At 41.2% G+C, this 27,045-nt stretch overlaps 1 protein-coding gene across 1 annotated transcript; it reads left to right on the top strand.

Moving 5' to 3' along the window:
* Positions 1-53: 53 nt before the first annotated feature.
* On the top strand, positions 54-25,522 carry LOC137393115 (low-density lipoprotein receptor-related protein 1B-like). Its single transcript, XM_068079532.1, has 31 exons — positions 54-153; positions 747-878; positions 978-1,164; positions 1,728-1,858; positions 1,958-2,171; positions 2,597-2,838; positions 2,938-3,151; positions 3,577-3,773; positions 3,918-4,131; positions 4,557-4,798; positions 4,898-5,111; positions 5,537-5,828; positions 5,892-6,033; positions 6,627-6,758; positions 6,858-7,044; positions 7,608-7,738; positions 7,838-8,051; positions 8,477-8,718; positions 8,818-9,031; positions 9,457-9,748; positions 9,812-10,011; positions 10,437-10,678; positions 10,778-10,991; positions 11,417-11,658; positions 11,758-11,971; positions 12,397-12,638; positions 12,738-12,954; positions 22,321-22,612; positions 22,676-22,878; positions 23,685-23,926; positions 25,307-25,522. Exons 1-31 carry the CDS (start codon positions 54-56, stop codon positions 25,420-25,422), a joined length of 6,357 nt encoding a protein of 2,118 aa, XP_067935633.1. The 3' UTR covers positions 25,423-25,522.
* Positions 25,523-27,045: the final 1,523 nt, after the last annotated feature.

Below are 27,045 nucleotides of genomic sequence, written 5' to 3'. Positions count from 1 at the left end.
CTACGTACGAGTATTGCTCCGGAGAAGGGCGAGAACAGCTGGTGATGCTGTGCATGAAGTTACCGGAAGATCGATGTTTGTCAGAGCCTATCGACAACATGATGAATATGTGTGGAGAAGATGAGTTTCCTTGCGGTGACGGAAAATGTATTCACGGGTTGAGCGTATGTGACAAGACTTATGATTGCAGGACTGGAGCAGACGAGATGTGGTACGCAATGATTATATTTTTAAACAAATCGTATTCATTATCCTACGATGACATCATCTTCTTGAATAAGAATTATTTGGAAGGTTTGCAGTGAATTTATAGATACGCGCGCAGGTGATTTTGCTACTTGAGATATTTACACTCATAAACGATGCGATGTCAGTTGTATTTTCGATGTTCTGCGTTCACTGTAATATGTAGAAACCAAAAGCCGGATTTTTGAGTACTTTATGGTCTTATACGAGTTTATTGTCTCCTGCTTCATGGACAGAACTTGACTAGGTTTATTTAATGCGGTTTTCACATGGGTGTGTTTTCACATTTACGCATTACCTGTAACTGTTCATAGCTTTCTGTACTAACTTCTGTGATGTTACAAGCATGAGCTCAACCATTTCGATATGATTTTTCTGTTTGTTTTGAAGTGATGAAAAGTGTTCTCCTGCGCCTGAGGAATGTAAAGATATCGTTCCATACACCACCTATCCAAATAAGATCTTTGAATTGGAGACGGAAGAAGATTATTTGAACTTCTCGACGACCATTCAGAAGGCGCTGGCTAATTGTACTATAGATGAGTTAACGGCTAAATGGGGTGTCTGCAACATGATGTTCCCAAGATGTCTGATGGGATTCGAGTTACAGCTCTGTAGAAATACATGTCTAAGTACGCTTCTATCTTGCCCTCTTGTAATGACTGTTTCGAAAATACATTTCGTTGTCTCAAAAATTTCTAGCTAGTCATTTTCACCTGTTCATTTTGCAGATGCTACGTACGAGTATTGCTCCGGAGAAGGGCGAGAACAGCTGGTGATGCTGTGCATGAAGTTACCGGAAGATCGATGTTTGTCAGAGCCTATCGACAACATGATGAATATGTGTGGAGAAGATGAGTTTCCTTGCGGTGACGGAAAATGTATTCACGGGTTGAGCGTATGTGACAAGACTTATGATTGCAGGACTGGAGCAGACGAGATGTGGTACGCAATGATTATATTTTTAAACAAATCGTATTCATTATCCTACGACGACATCGTCTTCATGTATAAGAATTGTTTGGAAGGTTTGCAGTGAATTTATAGATACGCGCGCAGGTGATTTTGCTACTTGAGATTTTTACACTCATAAACGATGCGATGTCAGTTGTATTTTCGATGTTCTGCGTTCACTGTAATATGTAGAAACCATATGCCGGATTTTTGAGTACTTTATGGTCTTATACGAGTTTTTTGTCTTCTGCTCCATGGACAGAACTTGACTAGGTTTATTTAATGCGGTTTTCACATGGGTGTGTTTTCACATATACGCACTACCTGTAACTGTTCATAGCTTTCTGTACTAACTTCTGTGAAGTTACAAGCATGAGCTCAACCATTTCGATATGATTTTTCTGTTTGTTTTGAAGTGATGAAAAGTGTTCTCCTGCGCCCGAGGAATGTAAAGATATCGTTCCATACACCACCTATCCAAATAAGATCTTTGAATTGGAGACGGAAGAAGACTATTTGAACTTCTCGACGACCATTCAGAAGGCGCTGGCTAATTGTACTATAGATGAGTTAACGGCTAAATGGGGTGTCTGCAACATGATGTTCCCAAGATGTCTGATGGGATTCGAGTTACAGCTCTGTAGAAATACATGTCTAAGTACGCTTCTATCTTGCCCTCTTGTAATGACTGTTTCGAAAATACATTTCGTTGTCTCAAAAATTTCTAGCTAGTCATTTTCACCTGTTCATTTTGCAGATGCTACGTACGAGTATTGCTCCGGAGAAGGGCGAGAACAGCTGGTGATGCTGTGCATGAAGTTACCGGAAGATCGATGTTTGTCAGAGCCTATCGACAACATGATGAATATGTGTGGAGAAGATGAGTTTCCTTGCGGTGACGGAAAATGTATTCACGGGTTGAGCGTATGTGACAAGACTTATGATTGCAGGACTGGAGCAGACGAGATGTGGTACGCAATGATTATATTTTTAAACAAATCGTATTCATTATCCTACGACGACATCGTCTTCATGTATAAGAATTGTTTGGAAGGTTTGCAGTGAATTTATAGATACGCGCGCAGGTGATTTTGCTACTTGAGATATTTACACTCATAAACGATGCGATGTCAGTTGTATTTTCGATGTTCTGCGTTCACTGTAATATGTAGAAACCATATGCCGGATTTTTGAGTACTTTATGGTCTTATACGAGTTTTTTGTCTTCTGCTCCATGGACAGAACTTGACTAGGTTTATTTAATGCGGTTTTCACATGGGTGTGTTTTCACATATACGCACTACCTGTAACTGTTCATAGCTTTCTGTACTAACTTCTGTGAAGTTACAAGCATGAGCTCAACCATTTCGATACGATTTTTCTGTTTGTTTTGAAGTGATGAAAAGTGTTCTCCTGCGCCCGAGGAATGTAAAGATATCGTTCCATACACCACCTATCCAAATAAGATCTTTGAATTGGAGACGGAAGAAGACTATTTGAACTTCTCGACGACCATTCAGAAGGCGCTGGCTAATTGTACTATAGATGAGTTAACGGCTAAATGGGGTGTCTGCAACATGATGTTCCCAAGATGTCTGATGGGATTCGAGTTACAGCTCTGTAGAAATACATGTCTAAGTACGCTTCTATCTTGCCCTCTTGTAATGACTGTTTCGAAAATATATTTCGTTGTCTCAAAAATTTCTAGCTAGTCATTTTCACCTGTTCATTTTGCAGATGCTACGTACGAGTATTGCTCCGGAGAAGGGCGAGAACAGCTGGTGATGCTGTGCATGAAGTTACCGGAAGAGCGATGTTTGTCAGAGCCTATCGACAACATGATGAATATGTGTGGAGAAGATGAGTTTCCTTGCGGTGACGGAAAATGTATTCACGGGCTGAGCGTATGTGACAAGACTTATGATTGCAGGACTGGAGCAGACGAGATGTGGTACGCAATGACTATACTTTTAAACAAATCGTATTCAGTATCCTACGATGACATCGTTTTCTTGTATAAGAATTATTTGGAAGGTTTGCAGTGAATTTATAGATACGCGCGCAGGTGATTTTGCTACTTGAGATATTTACACTCATAAACGATGCGATGTCAGTTGTATTTTCGATGTTCTGCGTTCACTGTAATATGTAGAAACCATATGCCGGATTTTTGAGTACTTTATGGTCTTATACGAGTTTATTGTCTCCTGCTTCATGGACAGAACTTGACTAGGTTTATTTAATGCGGTTTTCACATGGGTGTGTTTTCACATTTACGCATTACCTGTAACTGTTCATAGCTTTCTGTACTAACTTCTGTGAAGTTACAAGCATGAGCTCAACCATTTCGATATGATTTTTCTGTTTGTTTTGAAGTGATGAAAAGTGTTCTCCTGCACCCGAGGAATGTAAAGATATCATTCCATACACCACCTATCCAAATAAGATCTTTGAATTGGAGACGGAAGAAGATTATTTGAACTTCTCGACGACCATTCAGAAGGCGCTGGCTAATTGTACTATAGATGAGTTAACGGCTAAATGGGGTGTCTGCAACATGATGTTCCCAAGATGTCTGATGGGATTCGAGTTACAGCTCTGTAGAAATACATGTCTAAGTACGCTTCTATCTTGCCCTCTTGTAATGACTGTTTCGAAAATACATTTCGTTGTCTCAAAAATTTCTAGCTAGTCATTTTCACCTGTTCATTTTGCAGATGCTACGTACGAGTATTGCTCCGGAGAAGGGCGAGAACAGCTGGTGATGCTGTGCATGAAGTTACCGGAAGAGCGATGTTTGTCAGAGCCTATCGACAACATGATGAATATGTGTGGAGAAGATGAGTTTCCTTGCGGTGACGGAAAATGTATTCACGGGTTGAGCGTATGTGACAAGACTTATGATTGCAGGACTGGAGCAGACGAGATGTGGTACGCAATGATTATATTTTTAAACAAATCGTATTCATTATCCTACGACGACATCGTCTTCATGTATAAGAATTGTTTGGAAGGTTTGCAGTGAATTTATAGATACGCGCGCAGGTGATTTTGCTACTTGAGATATTTACACTCATAAACGATGCGATGTCAGTTGTATTTTCGATGTTCTGCGTTCACTGTAATATGTAGAAACCAAAAGCCGGATTTTTGAGTACTTTATGGTCTTATACGAGTTTATTGTCTCCTGCTTCATGGACAGAACTTGACTAGGTTTATTTAATGCGGTTTTCACATGGGTGTGTTTTCACATTTACGCATTACCTGTAACTGTTCATAGCTTTCTGTACTAACTTCTGTGAAGTTACAAGCATGAGCTCAACCATTTCGATATGATTTTTCTGTTTGTTTTGAAGTGATGAAAAGTGTTCTCCTGCGCCCGAGGAATGTAAAGATATCGTTCCATACACCACCTATCCAAATAAGATCTTTGAATTGGAGACGGAAGAAGACTATTTGAACTTCTCGACGACCATTCAGAAGGCGCTGGCTAATTGTACTATAGATGAGTTAACGGCTAAATGGGGTGTCTGCAACATGATGTTCCCAAGATGTCTGATGGGATTCGAGTTACAGCTCTGTAGAAATACATGTCTAAGTACGCTTCTATCTTGCCCTCTTGTAATGACTGTTTCGAAAATATATTTCGTTGTCTCAAAAATTTCTAGCTAGTCATTTTCACCTGTTCATTTTGCAGATGCTACGTACGAGTATTGCTCCGGAGAAGGGCGAGAACAGCTGGTGATGCTGTGCATGAAGTTACCGGAAGATCGATGTTTGTCAGAGCCTATCGACAACATGATGAATATGTGTGGAGAAGATGAGTTTCCTTGCGGTGACGGAAAATGTATTCACGGGCTGAGCGTATGTGACAAGACTTATGATTGCAGGACTGGAGCAGACGAGATGTGGTACGCAATGACTATACTTTTAAACAAATCGTATTCAGTATCCTACGATGACATCGTCTTCTTGTATAAGAATTATTTGGAAGGTTTGCAGTGAATTTATAGATACGCGCGCAGGTGATTTTGCTACTTGAGATATTTACACTCATAAACGATGCGATGTCAGTTGTATTTTCGATGTTCTGCGTTCACTGTAATATGTAGAAACCAAAAGCCGGATTTTTGAGTACTTTATGGTCTTATACGAGTTTATTGTCTCCTGCTTCATGGACAGAACTTGACTAGGTTTATTTAATGCGGTTTTCACATGGGTGTGTTTTCACATTTACGCACTACCTGTAACTGTTCATAGCTTTCTGTACTAACTTCTGTGAAGTTACAAGCATGAGCTCAACCATTTCGATATGATTTTTCTGTTTGTTTTGAAGTGATGAAAAGTGTTCTCCTGCACCCGAGGAATGTAACGATATCGTTCCATACACCACCTATCCAAATAAGATCTTTGAATTGGAGACGGAAGAAGATTATTTGAACTTCTCGACGACCATTCAGAAGGCGCTGGCTAATTGTACTATAGATGAGTTAACGGCTAAATGGGGTGTCTGCAACATGATGTTCCCAAGATGTCTGATGGGATTCGAGTTACAGCTCTGTAGAAATACATGTCTAAGTACGCTTCTATCTTGCCCTCTTGTAATGACTGTTTCGAAAATACATTTCGTTGTCTCAAAAATTTCTAGCTAGTCAATTTCACCTGTTCATTTTGCAGATGCTACGTACGAGTATTGCTCCGGAGAAGGGCGAGAACAGCTGGTGATGCTGTGCATGAAGTTACCGGAAGATCGATGTTTGTCAGAGCCTATCGACAACATGATGAATATGTGTGGAGAAGATGAGTTTCCTTGCGGTGACGGAAAATGTATTCACGGGTTGAGCGTATGTGACAAGACTTATGATTGCAGGACTGGAGCAGACGAGATGTGGTACGCAATGATTATATTTTTAAACAAATCGTATTCATTATCCTACGACGACATCGTCTTCATGTATAAGAATTGTTTGGAAGGTTTGCAGTGAATTTATAGATACGCGCGCAGGTGATTTTGCTACTTGAGATTTTTACACTCATAAACGATGCGATGGCAGTTGTATTTTCGATGTTCTGCGTTCACTGTAATATGTAGAAACCATATGCCGGATTTTTGAGTACTTTATGGTCTTATACGAGTTTTTTGTCTTCTGCTCCATGGACAGAACTTGACTAGGTTTATTTAATGCGGTTTTCACATGGGTGTGTTTTCACATATACGCACTACCTGTAACTGTTCATAGCTTTCTGTACTAACTTCTGTGAAGTTACAAGCATGAGCTCAACCATTTCGATATGATTTTTCTGTTTGTTTTGAAGTGATGAAAAGTGTTCTCCTGCGCCCGAGGAATGTAAAGATATCGTTCCATACACCACCTATCCAAATAAGATCTTTGAATTGGAGACGGAAGAAGACTATTTGAACTTCTCGACGACCATTCAGAAGGCGCTGGCTAATTGTACTATAGATGAGTTAACGGCTAAATGGGGTGTCTGCAACATGATGTTCCCAAGATGTCTGATGGGATTCGAGTTACAGCTCTGTAGAAATACATGTCTAAGTACGCTTCTATCTTGCCCTCTTGTAATGACTGTTTCGAAAATACATTTCGTTGTCTCAAAAATTTCTAGCTAGTCATTTTCACCTGTTCATTTTGCAGATGCTACGTACGAGTATTGCTCCGGAGAAGGGCGAGAACAGCTGGTGATGCTGTGCATGAAGTTACCGGAAGATCGATGTTTGTCAGAGCCTATCGACAACATGATGAATATGTGTGGAGAAGATGAGTTTCCTTGCGGTGACGGAAAATGTATTCACGGGTTGAGCGTATGTGACAAGACTTATGATTGCAGGACTGGAGCAGACGAGATGTGGTACGCAATGATTATATTTTTAAACAAATCGTATTCATTATCCTACGACGACATCGTCTTCATGTATAAGAATTGTTTGGAAGGTTTGCAGTGAATTTATAGATACGCGCGCAGGTGATTTTGCTACTTGAGATTTTTACACTCATAAACGATGCGATGTCAGTTGTATTTTCGATGTTCTGCGTTCACTGTAATATGTAGAAACCATATGCCGGATTTTTGAGTAGTTTATGGTCTTATACGAGTTTTTTGTCTTCTGCTCCATGGACAGAACTTGACTAGGTTTATTTAATGCGGTTTTCACATGGGTGTGTTTTCACATATACGCACTACCTGTAACTGTTCATAGCTTTCTGTACTAACTTCTGTGAAGTTACAAGCATGAGCTCAACCATTTCGATATGATTTTTCTGTTTGTTTTGAAGTGATGAAAAGTGTTCTCCTGCGCCCGAGGAATGTAAAGATATCGTTCCATACACCACCTATCCAAATAAGATCTTTGAATTGGAGACGGAAGAAGACTATTTGAACTTCTCGACGACCATTCAGAAGGCGCTGGCTAATTGTACTATAGATGAGTTAACGGCTAAATGGGGTGTCTGCAACATGATGTTCCCAAGATGTCTGATGGGATTCGAGTTACAGCTCTGTAGAAATACATGTCTAAGTACGCTTCTATCTTGCCCTCTTGTAATGACTGTTTCGAAAATACATTTCGTTGTCTCAAAAATTTCTAGCTAGTCATTTTCACCTGTTCATTTTGCAGATGCTACGTACGAGTATTGCTCCGGAGAAGGGCGAGAACAGCTGGTGATGCTGTGCATGAAGTTACCGGAAGAGCGATGTTTGTCAGAGCCTATCGACAACATGATGAATATGTGTGGAGAAGATGAGTTTCCTTGCGGTGACGGAAAATGTATTCACGGGCTGAGCGTATGTGACAAGACTTATGATTGCAGGACTGGAGCAGACGAGATGTGGTACGCAATGACTATACTTTTAAACAAATCGTATTCAGTATCCTACGATGACATCGTCTTCTTGTATAAGAATTATTTGGAAGGTTTGCAGTGAATTTATAGATACGCGCGCAGGTGATTTTGCTACTTGAGATATTTACACTCATAAACGATGCGATGTCAGTTGTATTTTCGATGTTCTGCGTTCACTGTAATATGTAGAAACCAAAAGCCGGATTTTTGAGTACTTTATGGTCTTATACGAGTTTATTGTCTCCTGCTTCATGGACAGAACTTGACTAGGTTTATTTAATGCGGTTTTCACATGGGTGTGTTTTCACATTTACGCATTACCTGTAACTGTTCATAGCTTTCTGTACTAACTTCTGTGAAGTTACAAGCATGAGCTCAACCATTTCGATATGATTTTTCTGTTTGTTTTGAAGTGATGAAAAGTGTTCTCCTGCGCCCGAGGAATGTAAAGATATCGTTCCATACACCACCTATCCAAATAAGATCTTTGAATTGGAGACGGAAGAAGACTATTTGAACTTCTCGACGACCATTCAGAAGGCGCTGGCTAATTGTACTATAGATGAGTTAACGGCTAAATGGGGTGTCTGCAACATGATGTTCCCAAGATGTCTGATGGGATTCGAGTTACAGCTCTGTAGAAATACATGTCTAAGTACGCTTCTATCTTGCCCTCTTGTAATGACTGTTTCGAAAATACATTTCGTTGTCTCAAAAATTTCTAGCTAGTCATTTTCACCTGTTCATTTTGCAGATGCTACGTACGAGTATTGCTCCGGAGAAGGGCGAGAACAGCTGGTGATGCTGTGCATGAAGTTACCGGAAGAGCGATGTTTGTCAGAGCCTATCGACAACATGATGAATATGTGTGGAGAAGATGAGTTTCCTTGCGGTGACGGAAAATGTATTCACGGGTTGAGCGTATGTGACAAGACTTATGATTGCAGGACTGGAGCAGACGAGATGTGGTACGCAATGATTATATTTTTAAACAAATCGTATTCATTATCCTACGACGACATCGTCTTCATGTATAAGAATTGTTTGGAAGGTTTGCAGTGAATTTATAGATACGCGCGCAGGTGATTTTGCTACTTGAGATATTTACACTCATAAACGATGCGATGTCAGTTGTATTTTCGATGTTCTGCGTTCACTGTAATATGTAGAAACCATATGCCGGATTTTTGAGTAATTTATGGTCTTATACGAGTTTATTGTCTCCTGCTTCATGGACAGAACTTGACTAGGTTTATTTAATGCGGTTTTCACATGGGTGTGTTTTCACATTTACGCATTACCTGTAACTGTTCATAGCTTTCTGTACTAACTTCTGTGAAGTTACAAGCATGAGCTCAACCATTTCGATATGATTTTTCTGTTTGTTTTGAAGTGATGAAAAGTGTTCTCCTGCGCCCGAGGAATGTAAAGATATCGTTCCATACACCACCTATCCAAATAAGATCTTTGAATTGGAGACGGAAGAAGACTATTTGAACTTCTCGACGACCATTCAGAAGGCGCTGGCTAATTGTACTATAGATGAGTTAACGGCTAAATGGGGTGTCTGCAACATGATGTTCCCAAGATGTCTGATGGGATTCGAGTTACAGCTCTGTAGAAATACATGTCTAAGTACGCTTCTATCTTGCCCTCTTGTAATGACTGTTTCGAAAATACATTTCGTTGTCTCAAAAATTTCTAGCTAGTCATTTTCACCTGTTCATTTTGCAGATGCTACGTACGAGTATTGCTCCGGAGAAGGGCGAGAACAGCTGGTGATGCTGTGCATGAAGTTACCGGAAGAGCGATGTTTGTCAGAGCCTATCGACAACATGATGAATATGTGTGGAGAAGATGAGTTTCCTTGCGGTGACGGAAAATGTATTCACGGGCTGAGCGTATGTGACAAGACTTATGATTGCAGGACTGGAGCAGACGAGATGTGGTACGCAATGACTATACTTTTAAACAAATCGTATTCAGTATCTTACGATGACATCGTCTTCTTGTATAAGAATTATTTGGAAGGTTTGCAGTGAATTTATAGATACGCGCGCAGGTGATTTTGCTACTTGAGATATTTACACTCATAAACGATGCGATGTCAGTTGTATTTTCGATGTTCTGCGTTCACTGTAATATGTAGAAACCAAAAGCCGGATTTTTGAGTACTTTATGGTCTTATACGAGTTTATTGTCTCCTGCTTCATGGACAGAACTTGACTAGGTTTATTTAATGCGGTTTTCACATGGGTGTGTTTTCACATTTACGCATTACCTGTAACTGTTCATAGCTTTCTGTACTAACTTCTGTGAAGTTACAAGCATGAGCTCAACCATTTCGATATGATTTTTCTGTTTGTTTTGAAGTGATGAAAAGTGTTCTCCTGCGCCCGAGGAATGTAAAGATATCGTTCCATACACCACCTATCCAAATAAGATCTTTGAATTGGAGACGGAAGAAGATTATTTGAACTTCTCGACGACCATTCAGAAGGCGCTGGCTAATTGTACTATAGATGAGTTAACGGCTAAATGGGGTGTCTGCAACATGATGTTCCCAAGATGTCTGATGGGATTCGAGTTACAGCTCTGTAGAAATACATGTCTAAGTACGCTTCTATCTTGCCCTCTTGTAATGACTGTTTCGAAAATACATTTCGTTGTCTCAAAAATTTCTAGCTAGTCATTTTCACCTGTTCATTTTGCAGATGCTACGTACGAGTATTGCTCCGGAGAAGGGCGAGAACAGCTGGTGATGCTGTGCATGAAGTTACCGGAAGAGCGATGTTTGTCAGAGCCTATCGACAACATGATGAATATGTGTGGAGAAGATGAGTTTCCTTGCGGTGACGGAAAATGTATTCACGGGTTGAGCGTATGTGACAAGACTTATGATTGCAGGACTGGAGCAGACGAGATGTGGTACGCAATGATTATATTTTTAAACAAATCGTATTCATTATCCTACGACGACATCGTCTTCATGTATAAGAATTGTTTGGAAGGTTTGCAGTGAATTTATAGATACGCGCGCAGGTGATTTTGCTACTTGAGATTTTTACACTCATAAACGATGCGATGTCAGTTGTATTTTCGATGTTCTGCGTTCACTGTAATATGTAGAAACCATATGCCGGATTTTTGAGTAGTTTATGGTCTTATACGAGTTTTTTGTCTTCTGCTCCATGGACAGAACTTGACTAGGTTTATTTAATGCGGTTTTCACATGGGTGTGTTTTCACATATACGCACTACCTGTAACTGTTCATAGCTTTCTGTACTAACTTCTGTGAAGTTACAAGCATGAGCTCAACCATTTCGATATGATTTTTCTGTTTGTTTTGAAGTGATGAAAAGTGTTCTCCTGCGCCCGAGGAATGTAAAGATATCGTTCCATACACCACCTATCCAAATAAGATCTTTGAATTGGAGACGGAAGAAGACTATTTGAACTTCTCGACGACCATTCAGAAGGCGCTGGCTAATTGTACTATAGATGAGTTAACGGCTAAATGGGGTGTCTGCAACATGATGTTCCCAAGATGTCTGATGGGATTCGAGTTACAGCTCTGTAGAAATACATGTCTAAGTACGCTTCTATCTTGCCCTCTTGTAATGACTGTTTCGAAAATACATTTCGTTGTCTCAAAAATTTCTAGCTAGTCATTTTCACCTGTTCATTTTGCAGATGCTACGTACGAGTATTGCTCCGGAGAAGGGCGAGAACAGCTGGTGATGCTGTGCATGAAGTTACCGGAAGATCGATGTTTGTCAGAGCCTATCGACAACATGATGAATATGTGTGGAGAAGATGAGTTTCCTTGCGGTGACGGAAAATGTATTCACGGGTTGAGCGTATGTGACAAGACTTATGATTGCAGGACTGGAGCAGACGAGATGTGGTACGCAATGATTATATTTTTAAACAAATCGTATTCATTATCCTACGACGACATCGTCTTCATGTATAAGAATTGTTTGGAAGGTTTGCAGTGAATTTATAGATACGCGCGCAGGTGATTTTGCTACTTGAGATTTTTACACTCATAAACGATGCGATGTCAGTTGTATTTTCGATGTTCTGCGTTCACTGTAATATGTAGAAACCATATGCCGGATTTTTGAGTACTTTATGGTCTTATACGAGTTTTTTGTCTTCTGCTCCATGGACAGAACTTGACTAGGTTTATTTAATGCGGTTTTCACATGGGTGTGTTTTCACATTTACGCACTACCTGTAACTGTTCATAGCTTTCTGTACTAACTTCTGTGAAGTTACAAGCATGAGCTCAACCATTTCGATATGATTTTTCTGTTTGTTTTGAAGTGATGAAAAGTGTTCTCCTGCGCCCGAGGAATGTAAAGATATCGTTCCATACACCACCTATCCAAATAAGATCTTCGAATTGGAGACGGAAGAAGACTATTTGAACTTCTCGACGACCATTCAGAAGGCGCTGGCTAATTGTACTATAGATGAGTTAACGGCTAAATGGGGTGTCTGCAACATGATGTTCCCAAGATGTCTGATGGGATTCGAGTTACAGCTCTGTAGAAATACATGTCTAAGTACGCTTCTATCTTGCCCTCTTGTAATGACTGTTTCGAAAATACATTTCGTTGTCTCAAAAATTTCTAGCTAGTCATTTTCACCTGTTCATTTTGCAGATGCTACGTACGAGTATTGCTCCGGAGAAGGGCGAGAACAGCTGGTGATGCTGTGCATGAAGTTACCGGAAGAGCGATGTTTGTCAGAGCCTATCGACAACATGATGAATATGTGTGGAGAAGATGAGTTTCCTTGCGGTGACGGAAAATGTATTCACGGGCTGAGCGTATGTGACAAGACTTATGATTGTTGCGATGCCTCCGATGAGGTTATATGGTATGTACATATGTGTGCTGTTTTCTGTTTTACATGTTTTAGGTCCTTTTCATATTATCTTTTGTTATATGCATTTCTGTTGCCCTTTGTTTTGTTCAGCCGTTGTTTTCTTTTTTCATATCTTCATCCATTTGTATGGTTTCTGTTTTGGCGCTTCCATTGTCCGACGCATGATAGTTAGTTTTTTCGTTTCATGTTGTCTTCATTTTTAACCAGTTTTTTTTGTTTAGACATACCACACACTTCTGAACCATAAGTCACATCATAATTTGTGTCATGGTATAGTTAGCGTTACATCATGTTTAATGTTGTGTAATATTTAGTGTCACATCAAATATGATGTTATAGTGTGTTCGGTGCTTTGTCATACTTATCATTTTATCATACTAAGCATTTTTCAATTTTTGTTGTATTTAATGTTGTATCATATTCAATATTTTATTTTTTTTACTGGCATGTTTTATTTAGTGTAACGTCATCTTTAATGTTACATCATTTTTAGTGCTATGTCCTTTATCTTGTTATATCATATTTAGTGCAATGTCATATTGTACCAGCAGAGCACCCCGATTTCGGCTGGCGTCTTTGCTGACGCCCGAGCTTAGGCCATGACCAGGTTAGACCCGGCTCATATCGGCTTTACTTTGGCGGCAGCAGTAGAGGTCATTGATTCAGTCTCTACAAGAAGTGGCACTCCACAAGAAGCGAGCAGTCACTGCTTAATGCCAGCCTGCTCCTTATCGATCGGCAACTTCCCGTAAGGGTTGGCATTGAGAGGTACGACAGACGCCCTCGGAGCAGGAGTTGAGTTACCGACTGTTTTGCCGAGTTACTTAAGAGAATGATGTTTGTCCTTCGGGCCCTGAGTTACCTATTCAGATCACTTTTTTGGTTCTGGTTCGGAAGACATCGAGTACTTTATAAGCCATTTCATGGAGGTTGCAGATGCAAACAGCTAGCTTGAGGTTGCCAGTTTTCAGTTCGCCCCAGACCCGAGAGGCTTTTCAAGGAGGTAGAGAACTGCGATCGTGCTGGCCACACGCAAGCCCTCTTTGACATGCTATGAGCCCTCTTTAGCCTCTCTTTTTCAGGCAGGCTTGTTGTAAATTGGGTACCTTTAGGTGAGTTGTGGTCACTACCATCCAGGATCATGCTTGCCTGGCAGAGCGCCTAGTCCTTGGAGCTCAGTGAAACTTGCCAGCACTTTGTAGGATGGACATTGGCAAAGAGCTGGTCTGCAGCACGGTGAACTACGCTGGACAACAGCGACACCTGCTGGCTGTGCCGACTCCGACGTTGACCGATGTGGTCTGAGCATGGACAGAGTTCCTCTAGGTTAAGCTGCAAGGCTGTCAGTCAGTCGACGTCAGGTCCGTTAAGGAGGCACCAGAAAAGCGAATTGCAGTGGTCCAGCACCAGACTCTCAAATAGCTCGCACTGCCTGTGCAGCAGCTGACAAAGCAGGTCCAACAGTTGCCGCAAGAGTAAGGTCTGCTTTTGGAAGCCACCGAGAGGAATTCCTATAATGTTAGGCGTGTGAAGGTCAGTGGAATATCTGTAGAAGTCGTCCAAATGGGAAGCCTCAGCAGCGGGTAAATGGCAAGAGGCCCCAACAGTTGGGCTGACTACTGGTTGCAATAAGGCCCCGAACTAATTTCGCCTCCTTGACAAAAGAATCTCTGGTGGTGCAATATTGGAAGCTCGTTCAAATGGCCGGTTTGGCATGCCGCTGGTTGAAGATGTCCTGTCAGGAAGAGCTCCAACCCGGAGTGGTTTAATGAGTAGTAGAATGCCAAGATGGAGGAAGTCTGTATTTACCACAGTGGCCGAGATGGAAGTGAAGGAGACTCTGGCCGTAGCTTTTCGAAATTACTACAAGGCTCTGGAGGAACTGGAACTCGAGTGCCTGGAGGACCGGTCGAACCTGGCAACAAGCTTCAAACTAGATTTAGCTATACCAGGCTGTGTTGCCAGGAGTGCGTTTGCAGCCATAATGATCCCGGCTCTTTGTATTGTCCAAAGTTTGTCTTGGGGTCCGGCCCAATATGCCTTATGCTTCCTTCCGAATTGATCCGACACCCCAGGAGCCTGCTCCAGGAGTGAATTCTCTGAGGTTATCCTCAGATCAGGGTCTGAAGAAAGCCGGCCGGCACATAATCGGAAACCTTCCTTGAAGGTGGCCGCGCTGTCTCACTGTGCGCCCTCTCTTACACTCAGAGGACACTTCAGAAGGCTGCTCCAACAAATCCAGGAGTTCCCGAACTCAAAAAACTTGCCCTGCGAGGTACGGGTAGTATGGAACTGACCAGCTCACAAGCTCTGAACAGGCCCCACTTTACTAGTTACTTCCTCACCGGGTTGTTGAAAGAGTGACCCGTCCAATTTCTGATCGATACCGGGTGTACCAAAAACTAGATGAGCAAGCAAGTGTTCAACAAGTTCACTCTGGGCAAGAGTCTTGCTAAAAGAGAGTGACAGCCACAGTTTCCTGGCTGATGGGATCCGGCTGCCATTCCATGGGAGTCATACGTCTGCCCACACGGCTTAGTCATGTAAAGACCAAAGAAGTCTTTGTGGTGAGTCACACTAGCAAAGATGCCATCCTAAGGATGCCATTCTTGGTGGCACACCAGCATGCTATGAAGGATCAACAGCCCGTGGTCTCTGTGGACAACCGGCTGCTGACCTTTACAGACAGACACAACCGGCTGTTGCTCAGCAAGGTTCAGGTAGTGGGAGACATGGTGGTGCCGGCCTGGACCATGATTGCTGTTCCATGTTGAGTGACTACATGTAAGTACTGTTTGTTAGGGGTGATAGAGGGTTGCTCGGGTGAGCTATCAGTGGCTACAAGCTTGAGCTAGCCTTGGCCAAAAGGAAGAGTAGTCACGCGATGCCTCAACCTTACAGACCAGCTCCTACACTTTCCAGCCGACGTCGCGGTCAGCACTCATACGAGAGTGAAAAACCACAAGGTGGATGATTAACCACCACTCTGGTTCTGGTGTCGCATTTCAGAGTGTGAACATGTCAGAGACAGGGACGCCAGTCCACCTCCAAGAGCTGTTTGTAGCAGCTCGAAGGACCTGCTCAAAGCAGGGGCAGGTCAAGTGGCTGGAACAGTTGCTAACACATTACCAGAGTACATTCAACACCGGCGACAGAGATGTAGAATAAACCTCTAAGGCGGAACACTTTATTTTACTGAAGGAGCAAACTCAGCTCATTCGGCAGCCTCTACATAGGCTGGGACTAGAGAAAGAGACGGAGGCTAAGCGCCATCAAGTCCAGGACCTGCTGAGCAAGACTCATCAAGCCGGCTGGAGGTGCCTGGATCTTTCTGGTAGGGTTGGTTCGACAAAAGGATGGCAATTGGCATTTCTGCGTTTACTACTGGCAGCTAAATGCCGTCACTGAGCAGTACACCTCCTTTTCTAGATTGGCAACAGTCTTGATGCCTTGTCTGGTAGCAAATACTTCAGTACACTGGATCTGGTCAGTGGCTACTGGCAAGAACCTTTAGATACCGATGCACAGGATAATTCAGCGTCTAAAACCTGCTCCAGGCTCTGGAATTGGAAGGTCCCTCTAGTCCTACACTCAGCGCCAGCTACTATTCAGAGGCTAAGAGAGCGCATGCTACACAGTTTGCATTGGAGAATGTTGCTGTTGTACCTAGATGACATCATCGTCATTGCCCCTAGTTTTGACATTCACCTGCACCAGTTGAAGAATATGTTTCAGTATTTGAAGAAAGCTAGGCTGAAGCTGAAACCTTTGAAGAGTGAGTCACTCCAGTCACAGGTGCCTTGCCATGTGGTTAGCAATAAAGGCATATCTGCTGACCCAGAAAAGACGCAGGTGATCTGAAAATGGCCGATTCGAGAGAGCTCAGGAAGCTGTAATGCTTTCAGGATATGGTAGGCTACTACCAGCAGTATATTTTGAGCTTCATTACCACAGCACAGCCCTTGGACCAATTAACAAGAAAAAGTGAGAAATGGTGTGAGGAAAAGGAGACGGATTTTGACAAGCTGAAGGAGCATCTGTCCTCAACACTTGTACTAGGCTACCCTGATTCGAGCCAGCCATATAAATTGGATACGGATGCCAGTGGCTGAGGAGTGAGTGCCGTGATATCACAAGTACAAGAAAGGACCAAGAAGGTGATCACTTTTTTCAGTAAGACCCTTGCACCGACAGAGCGAAACTACTGTATAACCCGGAGGAGCTGTTAGCTATTGTAAAAGTCCTGAAGCATTTTCGGTCCTACCCTTATTGACAGCAGCTCTGTCTGCATACAGACTAGGCTTTTTTCTAATGTTTATACTAGCAAAAGGAGCCCTCGAACCAAGTGGCCAGGTAGCTAGAAATCCTAGTCGAGTTTCAGTATAGTCTGGAATACCGAGCCAGACTATGACATGGAAATGCTGATGCGCTCAGTTTACAGATCTGGGAGGACAACATTGCAAGCTCATTGAGCTGAGAGACAGAGGGCTGACTTACAGGGAGCTTGCCATGGAGGGTCAGACCTTGCTGGGTAGACCAACAGTTGTGTCAGGGCTCTCCAGAACTGTGAGCCAGATGGTCAGTCATATGGGCTTGTTTTGCCACGGCAACCTAGAGAGCCAGCCCAGGATCAATTGAGGCCATCCTGGAACTCTGTGACACCGCTCAGGTAATGGCTCGAAGTGAAACCAACCAGGAGCTGGCCCGGATGCAAGTTAATGGCCGTGGACCTGTGGCCACCATTTACCATGCCACCGCTCGAGCAGAGGAAATGACTCAGGATCAGCTGAAGCTGGGAGTACAGGAACTTCAATAGCTACCTAGGATGTTGTTATTCCTCAGGCTACAACTTAATGGGGTACTGGAGGCATGGACATCCCACTATGGCCAACCTCAGCAGTGTACGGTCTGTTCAGCATGCCATCAGGGAGACAACCATTTGGCAGACTTACAGCTTTACTCACTCTGGGGTGAGCATAACGATCAGCCGACTGCGACCTGCCTGGTACTGGGACCGGCCAGGAATGACAGTCATAGTTAGGAGACTGATCAAAAACTGTGACGTCTGCATGGCGGCACCAAAACGTCTGGCAGCAGACATAGACTTTATGCCAGAGGCCCCTAGCAGCAGGTGACCATGGACCTAGCGGAACCAATCCTGGATATACTGGGAGGAAACAAGTGGATCATGGTGCTAACGGACCACTTTACGAGATGGCAAAACGCCCTGGCTCTCCTAAAAGCCATGATTCCAATTGTGGCTAATACCTTAGATGAGCAAGTGTTCTGCTATATAGACAAGCCAGAACAAATCTGCACCGATCAGGCAGTACAGTTTGAGAGTCAGCTAATGACCAAGCTGTGCCAGCTCTGGCGGGTAGAGAAGCCTCACACGATGCCTTGCCACCCGTAAGCCAATGATGTAGTAGAACGCGACAATGGACAGCTGAGTGACTCTCTGCGAGCACCACTGCTGACCCCAAGGCAGAAAAAGTAGGACATGTTGCTTTCAACTGATGAGAGCGTACCATGGTACACCGTACTCGGCTACAAGAGATGGCCAATCTGTTAATGCTTGAATGGGAGTTGCGCCTACCTGACTAGCTAGAGTTTAGCCCACCACCTACGGAAGCCAAGACCTCACACGAATATTTGGTGGAAATGCTGAAGAAGCTGGAGGAGATGCATGCAGCTTCTAGAGAAGAGCAGATAGCTATCCGATCGGAGAACAAAAAATATCCTCCACTATATGCAACTAGGGGACTGTGTTTAGCTCCTAAAAAAAGATAAAAAAGCAGGGATAACCCAAAGCTCCAAGCAAAGTTATTGGGACTTTACTAGGTTATTAAGGCCTGGTGTAACCACACTTGCTCAATAGTGTGCTAGGGGCAATCATCTGTGCAAATTGAGAGCTGGCTGAAGTCTTCCATGCCTGCCCAGAAGAGCATCAGCTACCATGGAATGGAACCTTGTAAAGGCCCTAATATGAAAAAGGCCAAGGCCAAGAGACCGGAAGGACAAGTCGGGTTGAGGGCTGAATTGGAATTGGCAAAACACAGTGCTGAAACTACCAGAGGCCCAGAGTTTATTCAAGAACTTGAGGTTCGGCTAAAAGAGCTCTGAAGGCAGCTAGAAGAGCAGACATGCGATGTTTCAGAAAAGTCAGCCCAACCCGTGAGTCCCGCGTCGGTCCGGCTTTCAAGCTCGGTGCAAAGGGTACTTGATGTCACTCAGCACTACTCCTGGATCACTTGGCAGCCAGATTGGTATGGACAGTGGACGGCCTATCGGCAGTGGTAGCTAATCCTGATTACTTCCTGCGTATGAATACAGGGGCTGAAGAAAGGTGGCAATCTCGGGAGATTAATGGGCCAAAACCATTTGCTTCTACACCTTACAGTGAGCAATCTTTCTCTCAGAAATATAGCGATATATACGCCACAGACACCGATAAACTTTCTGACAAACCTGTCGACATGGCTCAACCAGGTGAGACAGTAAGCTCTTTTGCGAATAAGTTGAGCCTGCTAGAGTCAATAGAGATGGCAGAAGAGGAACGCTTAGCAGACCTGCTTAGCTAGGATGAAGAGTCCATATTCATGTTTAGGAGCAGGGCCCTGCTAGCTCAGATGAGGTAATGGGACTTCCTGGAAACCGAGAAGGAGAGTGTGAGGAACCTGTGAAAAAAATAGCCGTGCCTGCTCGGATCATTCTCTTCAAAGTGATGCCAAGCAGACGACCAAGTGAACCGAGTGAAGCACCCCTTGAGACTTATGAGCATTTCGAAAGAGTAGAGAAAGTGGAGTCTAGTTGTTCGAGCCAACCTGGATATTTTGCTTATTAGAGAGATTGAGCCCGTGGAAATACTGGCCTCAACCAAGACTCCGACCTGGAGGCTACGTGTACAGATAGCAAAGCTGCCTGCTGAGTTGAAAAGGAAGGTAGCCCTGAAGGAGCAGAACCTCCGTGGTGACACAGGCTGCTTTATTCTCACTAACACAAACTCTGCGTGGCTTTTATCAATTAATCGGATCCTAAAACTCTATTACCTAATTTTTTTCAGCTTTTTTAAGAGTTTATCTGTTGTGCTCATTAATTCCACAAAAAAATGAGCGGAGAGAATGTTTGAGAGTTTTTATGATAAATGCATGTGCACACAACTTACGAAAATTATTCATCAACAACGTCGAAACCCTTGCATCGAAATCTCATCAACAAATTTAACCATTTTTTGTAGATTCGTTAAAGTATAATAACGATACAAAACACATACAAACCTATTTAAACATGTTTGCAGGTCTTTGAAAGGTTACCGCAAAATCTTAAAACTAACCCATCTGATCGGATTATACATAAATAGACAGATTAATTTGGCCGAAAATCGTTATTAAAACTGGCCAAGCCTTACTTTTATCAACATTAAGAGCGCCAAGCGAACATCAAAACGTTGAGTGACAGAAAAGAGAACACTTAAGTTTTCACGAAAAAATAACGTTTTAAGTTCACCAGTCTATAACATTGTCAAATTGGCGACGGTTTCTGTAATTAACGTAGAAGTACAGGAATCGTTTCTATTTCGCCGATTTCAAAGTAATTGACATTTTGGAAACTTTTGAGTACTTTGGTATTCTAACTGATGTCCAAAGCAGTTAAAGTAAAGGAAATGATGATGATATTTTTTTCTAACGATTCTAATGAGATTATTACAATTTTTAATTATAAGTTTGGATATTCTTCTTGATACTTCTTGATATTGTTAGCTATGACGTTTTGAAATGTAAACAAAATTGTGCATTGGTTTTTTATTATTACTGTATTAATAATATTGGTTATTCTAATAATATCAGTGCATTTTACTTCTAATACTGCAGTTCTCTTATTGCAGGGGGAGAGATATAATCTTTTTATTTCATTATTGCTGTTTGTCATGAACAAACACTTTTTTAAATAGATTTTCTAAAAACCTATATAAATGTCACAACTTCTTGATATTGTTAGCTATGACGTTTTGAAATGTAAACAAAATTGTGCATTAGTTTTATACTATTACTATATTAATAATATTGGCTATTCTAATAATATCAGTGCATTTTACTTCTAATATTGGCCAATATTGCATTTCTCTTATTGCAGGGGGAGAGATATATAAACATATAATCTTTTCCTTTCATTATTGCTGTTTGTTGTATATAATAACACCCACACCCAGTACATTACAGCTACCATTGCAGTTATCCTATTGCACTGCAGTGCCATTTGACTGCTAATATTGCATTTCTCAACCATCAATACCTTTTCTTTTTTCCAATATCACTTTGGTCGTGGGCTGTATGACAGGGGAATATCACTTTGGTCGTGGGCTGTATGACAGGGGAATATCACTTTGGTCGTGGGCTGTATGACAGTGCAATTTCTAGTTTTATTAATTATATTAATAATGATTAATCATATTTTATACAAGCTGTTCGAAAATCGGTATCTAACGACAATAATAGTTTCCTTTAATAATGGTGTAATTTTTTTACTTTTCTTTCTCAAGACTTTGGCATCATGGAATTCCTAGCAACTGCTTCACATTCACTATATTTGTATGGCATGTAATAGCTATGTATATAGCTATTACATGCTATGTACATAGCTAGGTAATATACTATGTACAACAGGTTGCTGTGCACGCGTGTCCTTAAATGTAGCATAGGATAAGATTATTGTAAATGGGATGTCATATTTTTAATTTTCTAGTAATTATATTATTGACTGCAGAGGTGAGCTTTGGACCTAGACCTTGCATGCCCAATTCTGTTCATTCAATGGGACAAAAAATTATATTGACTGCTTCTTAAGGCACCATTTTGACATTTTCACCAACTTTCATGAGAGTTTATTATATGGTATTATTCAATTGCCAAGAGTTACAACTCCTGTCTAAACATTTCAGTTACTTGTATTAACTCACAGCCTTGGGTTAATTCATAATATTCTAAAGACTTTGTTACTAAAAATATTATTTGCATTATAGGTTAATTTATCTTCCATTGCATGTGTTTGATGTTTTGAGTTTCTCAGCTATGTGTTATTAAATATTAATAGTGATGAGTTGTGCTCTCCTGCGCCCGAGGAATGTAAAGATATCGTTCCATATGCCGGACCTTTGGGTACTTTATGGTCAGATACGAATTTCTTGTCTCCTGCTTCATGGACAGAACTTGACTAGGTTTATTTAATGCGGTTTTCACATGGGTGTGTTTTCACATTTACGCATTACCTGTAACTGTTCATAGCTTTCTGTACTAACTTCTGTGAAGTTACAAGCATGAGCTCAACCATTTCGATATGATTTTTCTGTTTGTTTTGAAGTGATGAAAAATGTTCTCCTGCGCCCGAGGAGTGTAAAGATATCGTTCCATACACCACCTATCCAAATAAGATCTTTGAATTGGAGACGGAAGAAGACTATTTGAACTTCTCGACGACCATTCAGAAGGCGCTGGCTAATTGTACTATAGATGAGTTCACGGCTAAATGGGGTGTCTGCAACATGATGTTCCCAAGATGTCTGATGGGATTCGAGTTACAGCTCTGTAGAAATACATGTCTAAGTACGCTTCTATCTTGCCCTCTTGTAATGACTGTTTCGAAATTACATTTCGCTGTCTCAAACATTTCTAACTAGTCATTTTCAACTGTTCATTTTGCAGATGCTACGTACGAGTATTGCTCCGGAGAAGGGCGAGAACAGCTGGTGATGCTGTGCATGAAGCTACCGGAAGAGCGATGTTTGTCAGAGCCTATCGACAACATGATGAATATGTGTGGAGAAGATGAGTTTTCTTGCGGGGACGGACAATGTATTCCTCAGGACGCTGTGTGTGATTTGAGTTATAACTGTTACAGCGGAAAAGATGAAATATCCTGGTAAGGCTCTGTGTGAAACAGAAATGAATGTAATAGGCTGGTGCTAAGTTAGTTAAGGATGAGATAACTCTAAAAGTAGCTCTAATTACACACTGTGCTTTTTCACCAGCTCATCTACTACACCCACAGCTTCATCAATGTTGGTAGTAAGAGATATGCAAATGCATCGTTTCTTTTTAGTTATGATCTGCTTGACTATGTGGAATGCCCATAGTATGAACCAATTTATAGTATGAACTATATATATATATACTAGCTGTGCGACCCGGCGTTGCATGTGTAATAGAAGAGTATTTGAACAGAAAATTGATTTTTATTTAACATATAACAACATTTGCCATTCTAACTTTCAAGCTACATATCATGAGAAAAGTTTTTTGTCTTATAAAAAATGAGAAGTAGTGAGAGTTTTGCTATTAGCCAGTTTAATTATGTGAGTGAACAGTTTCTCCTGATGTTATGCTATGACCCGCGTCATATGTAAAGCAGTTAGGTATTGCTCTGATATAATGACTTATATGTATTGACAGGTTAGCAATTTGACTTCCGTAGTCTAGTGGGCTAGGCAGGTTAGACTGATGAACGGCTTGGTCCGAGATCGAATCCTATTCGGTACAGAATATTTATTTCAAGATTTTCAGATCTATAGCCGGATTTCCGACAGACGGATTTCCAGCACACGGACTTTGAGAAATATATATATACAGATATATATATATAGATATATAGATATATAGTATATATATATATATATATATATATATATTATAGGAACTATTACTATAGTATTAACTAATTTGTTGCAGCAGTGAGAAATGCAGTTTATCGCCGCCTGAATGTCGTGATATATCGCCGTACACAACATACCCAAACCAGCTTTTTGGGCTCAACTCTAGTGAACAATATGCCAACTTCTCAATGGCAGCTGAGCTAGCTCTTCAAAACTGCACCTTTGATGAGTTCGCGGCTAGATGGAGTGTTTGCAACATGATGTTCCCAAGATGTCTGATGGGATTTGAGTTACAGCTCTGTAAAAGTATATGTCTAGGTATGGTCAATATTAAAATGATTTACAGAGCCGCGAATGGCTCTACATTATGCTATATATTTTGTTATTGTTTCAGGGTATCAGAGCATGTTGCTGGCGCTAGAAAATATTACAACACTTGTCTATACGTATACCTTTAAATAGTAGTTGATAGTAATAGACCAGCTGTGGGCAAGTTATTCACTTCACTTGCCTTAACTCACCCTTAACTCACCCTTAACTCACCCTCAACTCATCCTTAACTCACCCTTAACTCGCCCTTAACTCACCCTTAACTCATCCTTAACTCACCCTCAACTCACCCTCAACTCATCCTCAACTCATCCTTAACTCGCCCTTACCTCACCCTTAACTCACCCTTAACTCACCCTTAACTCACCCATAACTCACCCTTAACTCACCCACACACATGAATGATGAATGTACATGTATGGTAGGCTTGAAACATAAAACTGAGCAAATATCTGCTTTAAATAACAGCATTATTTGATGACACTCGCCACACAGCAGCACCAGGTCACTTACCATATATGGGCGTCTCTAGCAGCATCAGTACACCCTTAGTCACTTATCGTACACAGGCATCTCTAGTTGCATCGCGACACACAGAATCACTTACCATATATGGGTGTCTTTGACTACAGTGGTACACACTTAGTCACTTATCATATATGGGCCTTTCTAGCAGCATCAGTACACACTGTGTCACTTACCATATATGGGCATCTCTCGCAACATAAGTACACACTGCGTCACCTACCATATATGGGCATCTCTAAAAGCAGGCATTTTTAAGTTTTTCAATCAACGAGAAATCTAGTAATAATACCTAAACTATATTTTCAGTGTTTCTCAAATCAATCGCTAAGCACAGTTTTTTTTGTAGCCATCTCTTCCTAGAACACTGTTCTGTAGCAGTCTCTTCCTAGAACACTGTTCTGTAGCCATCTCTTCCTAGAACACTGTTCTGTAGCCATCTCTTCCTAGAACACTGTTCTGTAGCCATATCTTCCTAGAACACTGTTCTGTAGCCATCTCTTCCTAGAACACTGTTCTGTAGCCATCTCTTCCTAGAACACTGTTCTGTAGCCATCTCTTCCTAGAACACTGTTCTGTAGCCATCTCTTCCTAGAACACTGTTCTGTAGCCATCTCTTCCTAGAACACTGTTCTGTAGCAGTCTCTTCCTAGAACACTGTTCTGTAGCCATCTCTTCCTAGAACACTGTTCTGTAGCCATCTCTTCCTAGAACACTGTTCTGTAGCAGTCTCTTCCTAGAACACTGTTCTGTAGCCATCTCTTCCTAGAACACTGTTCTGTAGCAGTCTCTGAGAGGCAGATAGATCGGAGGGAATTAATTCTTCACCGTTTTTTTTTTCAGAAACCATACAAGAGAGTTGTCAAGGCCAGGTAACAGATTATCTGGATAGCTTATGCATGAAGCTGCCTGAGAACGACTGTCTTGCACAGCCAGTACAAAGTCTCTCATATATATAAGTCAGCAGAGTCTCTCTCTCTCTGTTATGTAATCTGAAGATCAATCAAGGTAGCTCAATGTGGTTTTTCAAAACAAATGTATACATGCTTAGCAAAAATATAAACCTATGTTATACATTTATAAGCTTTCTAATTTATTTGTATCTTTTTACTGTCTTATTACATGTTTATCACTTACCAAATATACCATTTCAAAGCAGCTCACTTCTTACGTTTTATCTAATAATAACAACATGAACTCAAACGGGAGCAGATCACTATATCACTTTACTGCCGACATCTGTTAGTGTTCTACCTACAGGCTTTTATCAAACCATTTCTTGTCAAAGTTAGTATTTCAATACCATCTCTTGTTATAAGGCAGTTGCTACCACCCTTATGGCAGCCTCCTGGGAACGGAATGATTACAGCGTATCAGCAAAGTTGGATTGTAGAAGCAATGATATACAGCAGGGGCTGTATATCATTGGTAGAAGTACTTATAATGATTATCCGCGATGTTTTGAGGGTTACTTATCGTCGCATGCTATCCGAATGCTGTCATGGAAGAAGTTTATGCAATCCTAAATTTCATAGCATTCCATAATTGGATTTTTCTACCTTTTATTAAACTGTTTAATGCATTAGCTTATCAATGGGAACAAGGTCGCTATTCAAGGTCGCTATTAAGCACATGATAGAGGTAGTTGATATTTTGTGTTGCACAACTGTTGAAAAAGGCTACTTGCGTTTTCCTTTACTGTTTCTTATCCTCCTTTTCTATTGTCTATTTGCTTTAGTCCCCCGATATATCTACATATTTTGACCATTTGCCCAAGAGTTAGTAACATTATGACTGAAGTGAAGACAACTCCACATGAGTGCTCTGTAGTAACAATATTGTTTTTCATGCTCCTGAATTATAGATTTGAAAGTTGATTGAATTTTTTCCTGTCAGCTGGTTATCTCAAGCTCTAGCAAAGGCTTGTTTGTTACATTTCCACAATGTATCTCGATATATTGATATTTTATTATTGATATTGAGTCTGCTGACCCACTCGCCTTACCAAATGCTTGAAAATATTTGTAGATGAGCGTATTTATAAACCTTTTGATTGGGAATACAGAATTATTCTTTCAGTGATTAGCACTATTCTTTAGCAGTGACCACGCTTTGCTGGTTAACTAAAAATTTTGGGCCTAACATTAAAATGGTTGTAGAGAAGGGTAAGTCACTAAGGTAGGTCACTAGGTAAGTCACTAAGCCACCTTTGCTCATATAAACTATTTTTCTCCCTTAACACTTGTTCTCCATTCAATCTACCTCCCTCCTATCTATTTGTGCTTATTTCATTCGTCGACTTGGTAGCTTTCATTCTTATTATTCATCTAACTTTTTATATGCCATCACAACATAGGACTTGTTATTTATCGAACTCTTTATATGCCATCACAACATAGGACTTGTTATTCATCGAACTCTTTATATGCCATCACAACATGGGACTTGTTATTCATCGAACTCTTTATATGCCATCACAACATGGGACTTGTTATTTATCGAACTCTTTATATGCCATCACAACATAGGACTTGTTATTCATCGAACTCTTTATATGCCATCACAACATGGGACTTGTTATT

The sequence above is a fragment of the Watersipora subatra genome, chromosome 4, assembly GCF_963576615.1.
Source record: "Watersipora subatra chromosome 4, tzWatSuba1.1, whole genome shotgun sequence".
NCBI classification, from domain to species: domain Eukaryota; kingdom Metazoa; phylum Bryozoa; class Gymnolaemata; order Cheilostomatida; family Watersiporidae; genus Watersipora; species Watersipora subatra.
This window is presented reverse-complemented; position numbering and strand designations above follow the sequence as displayed.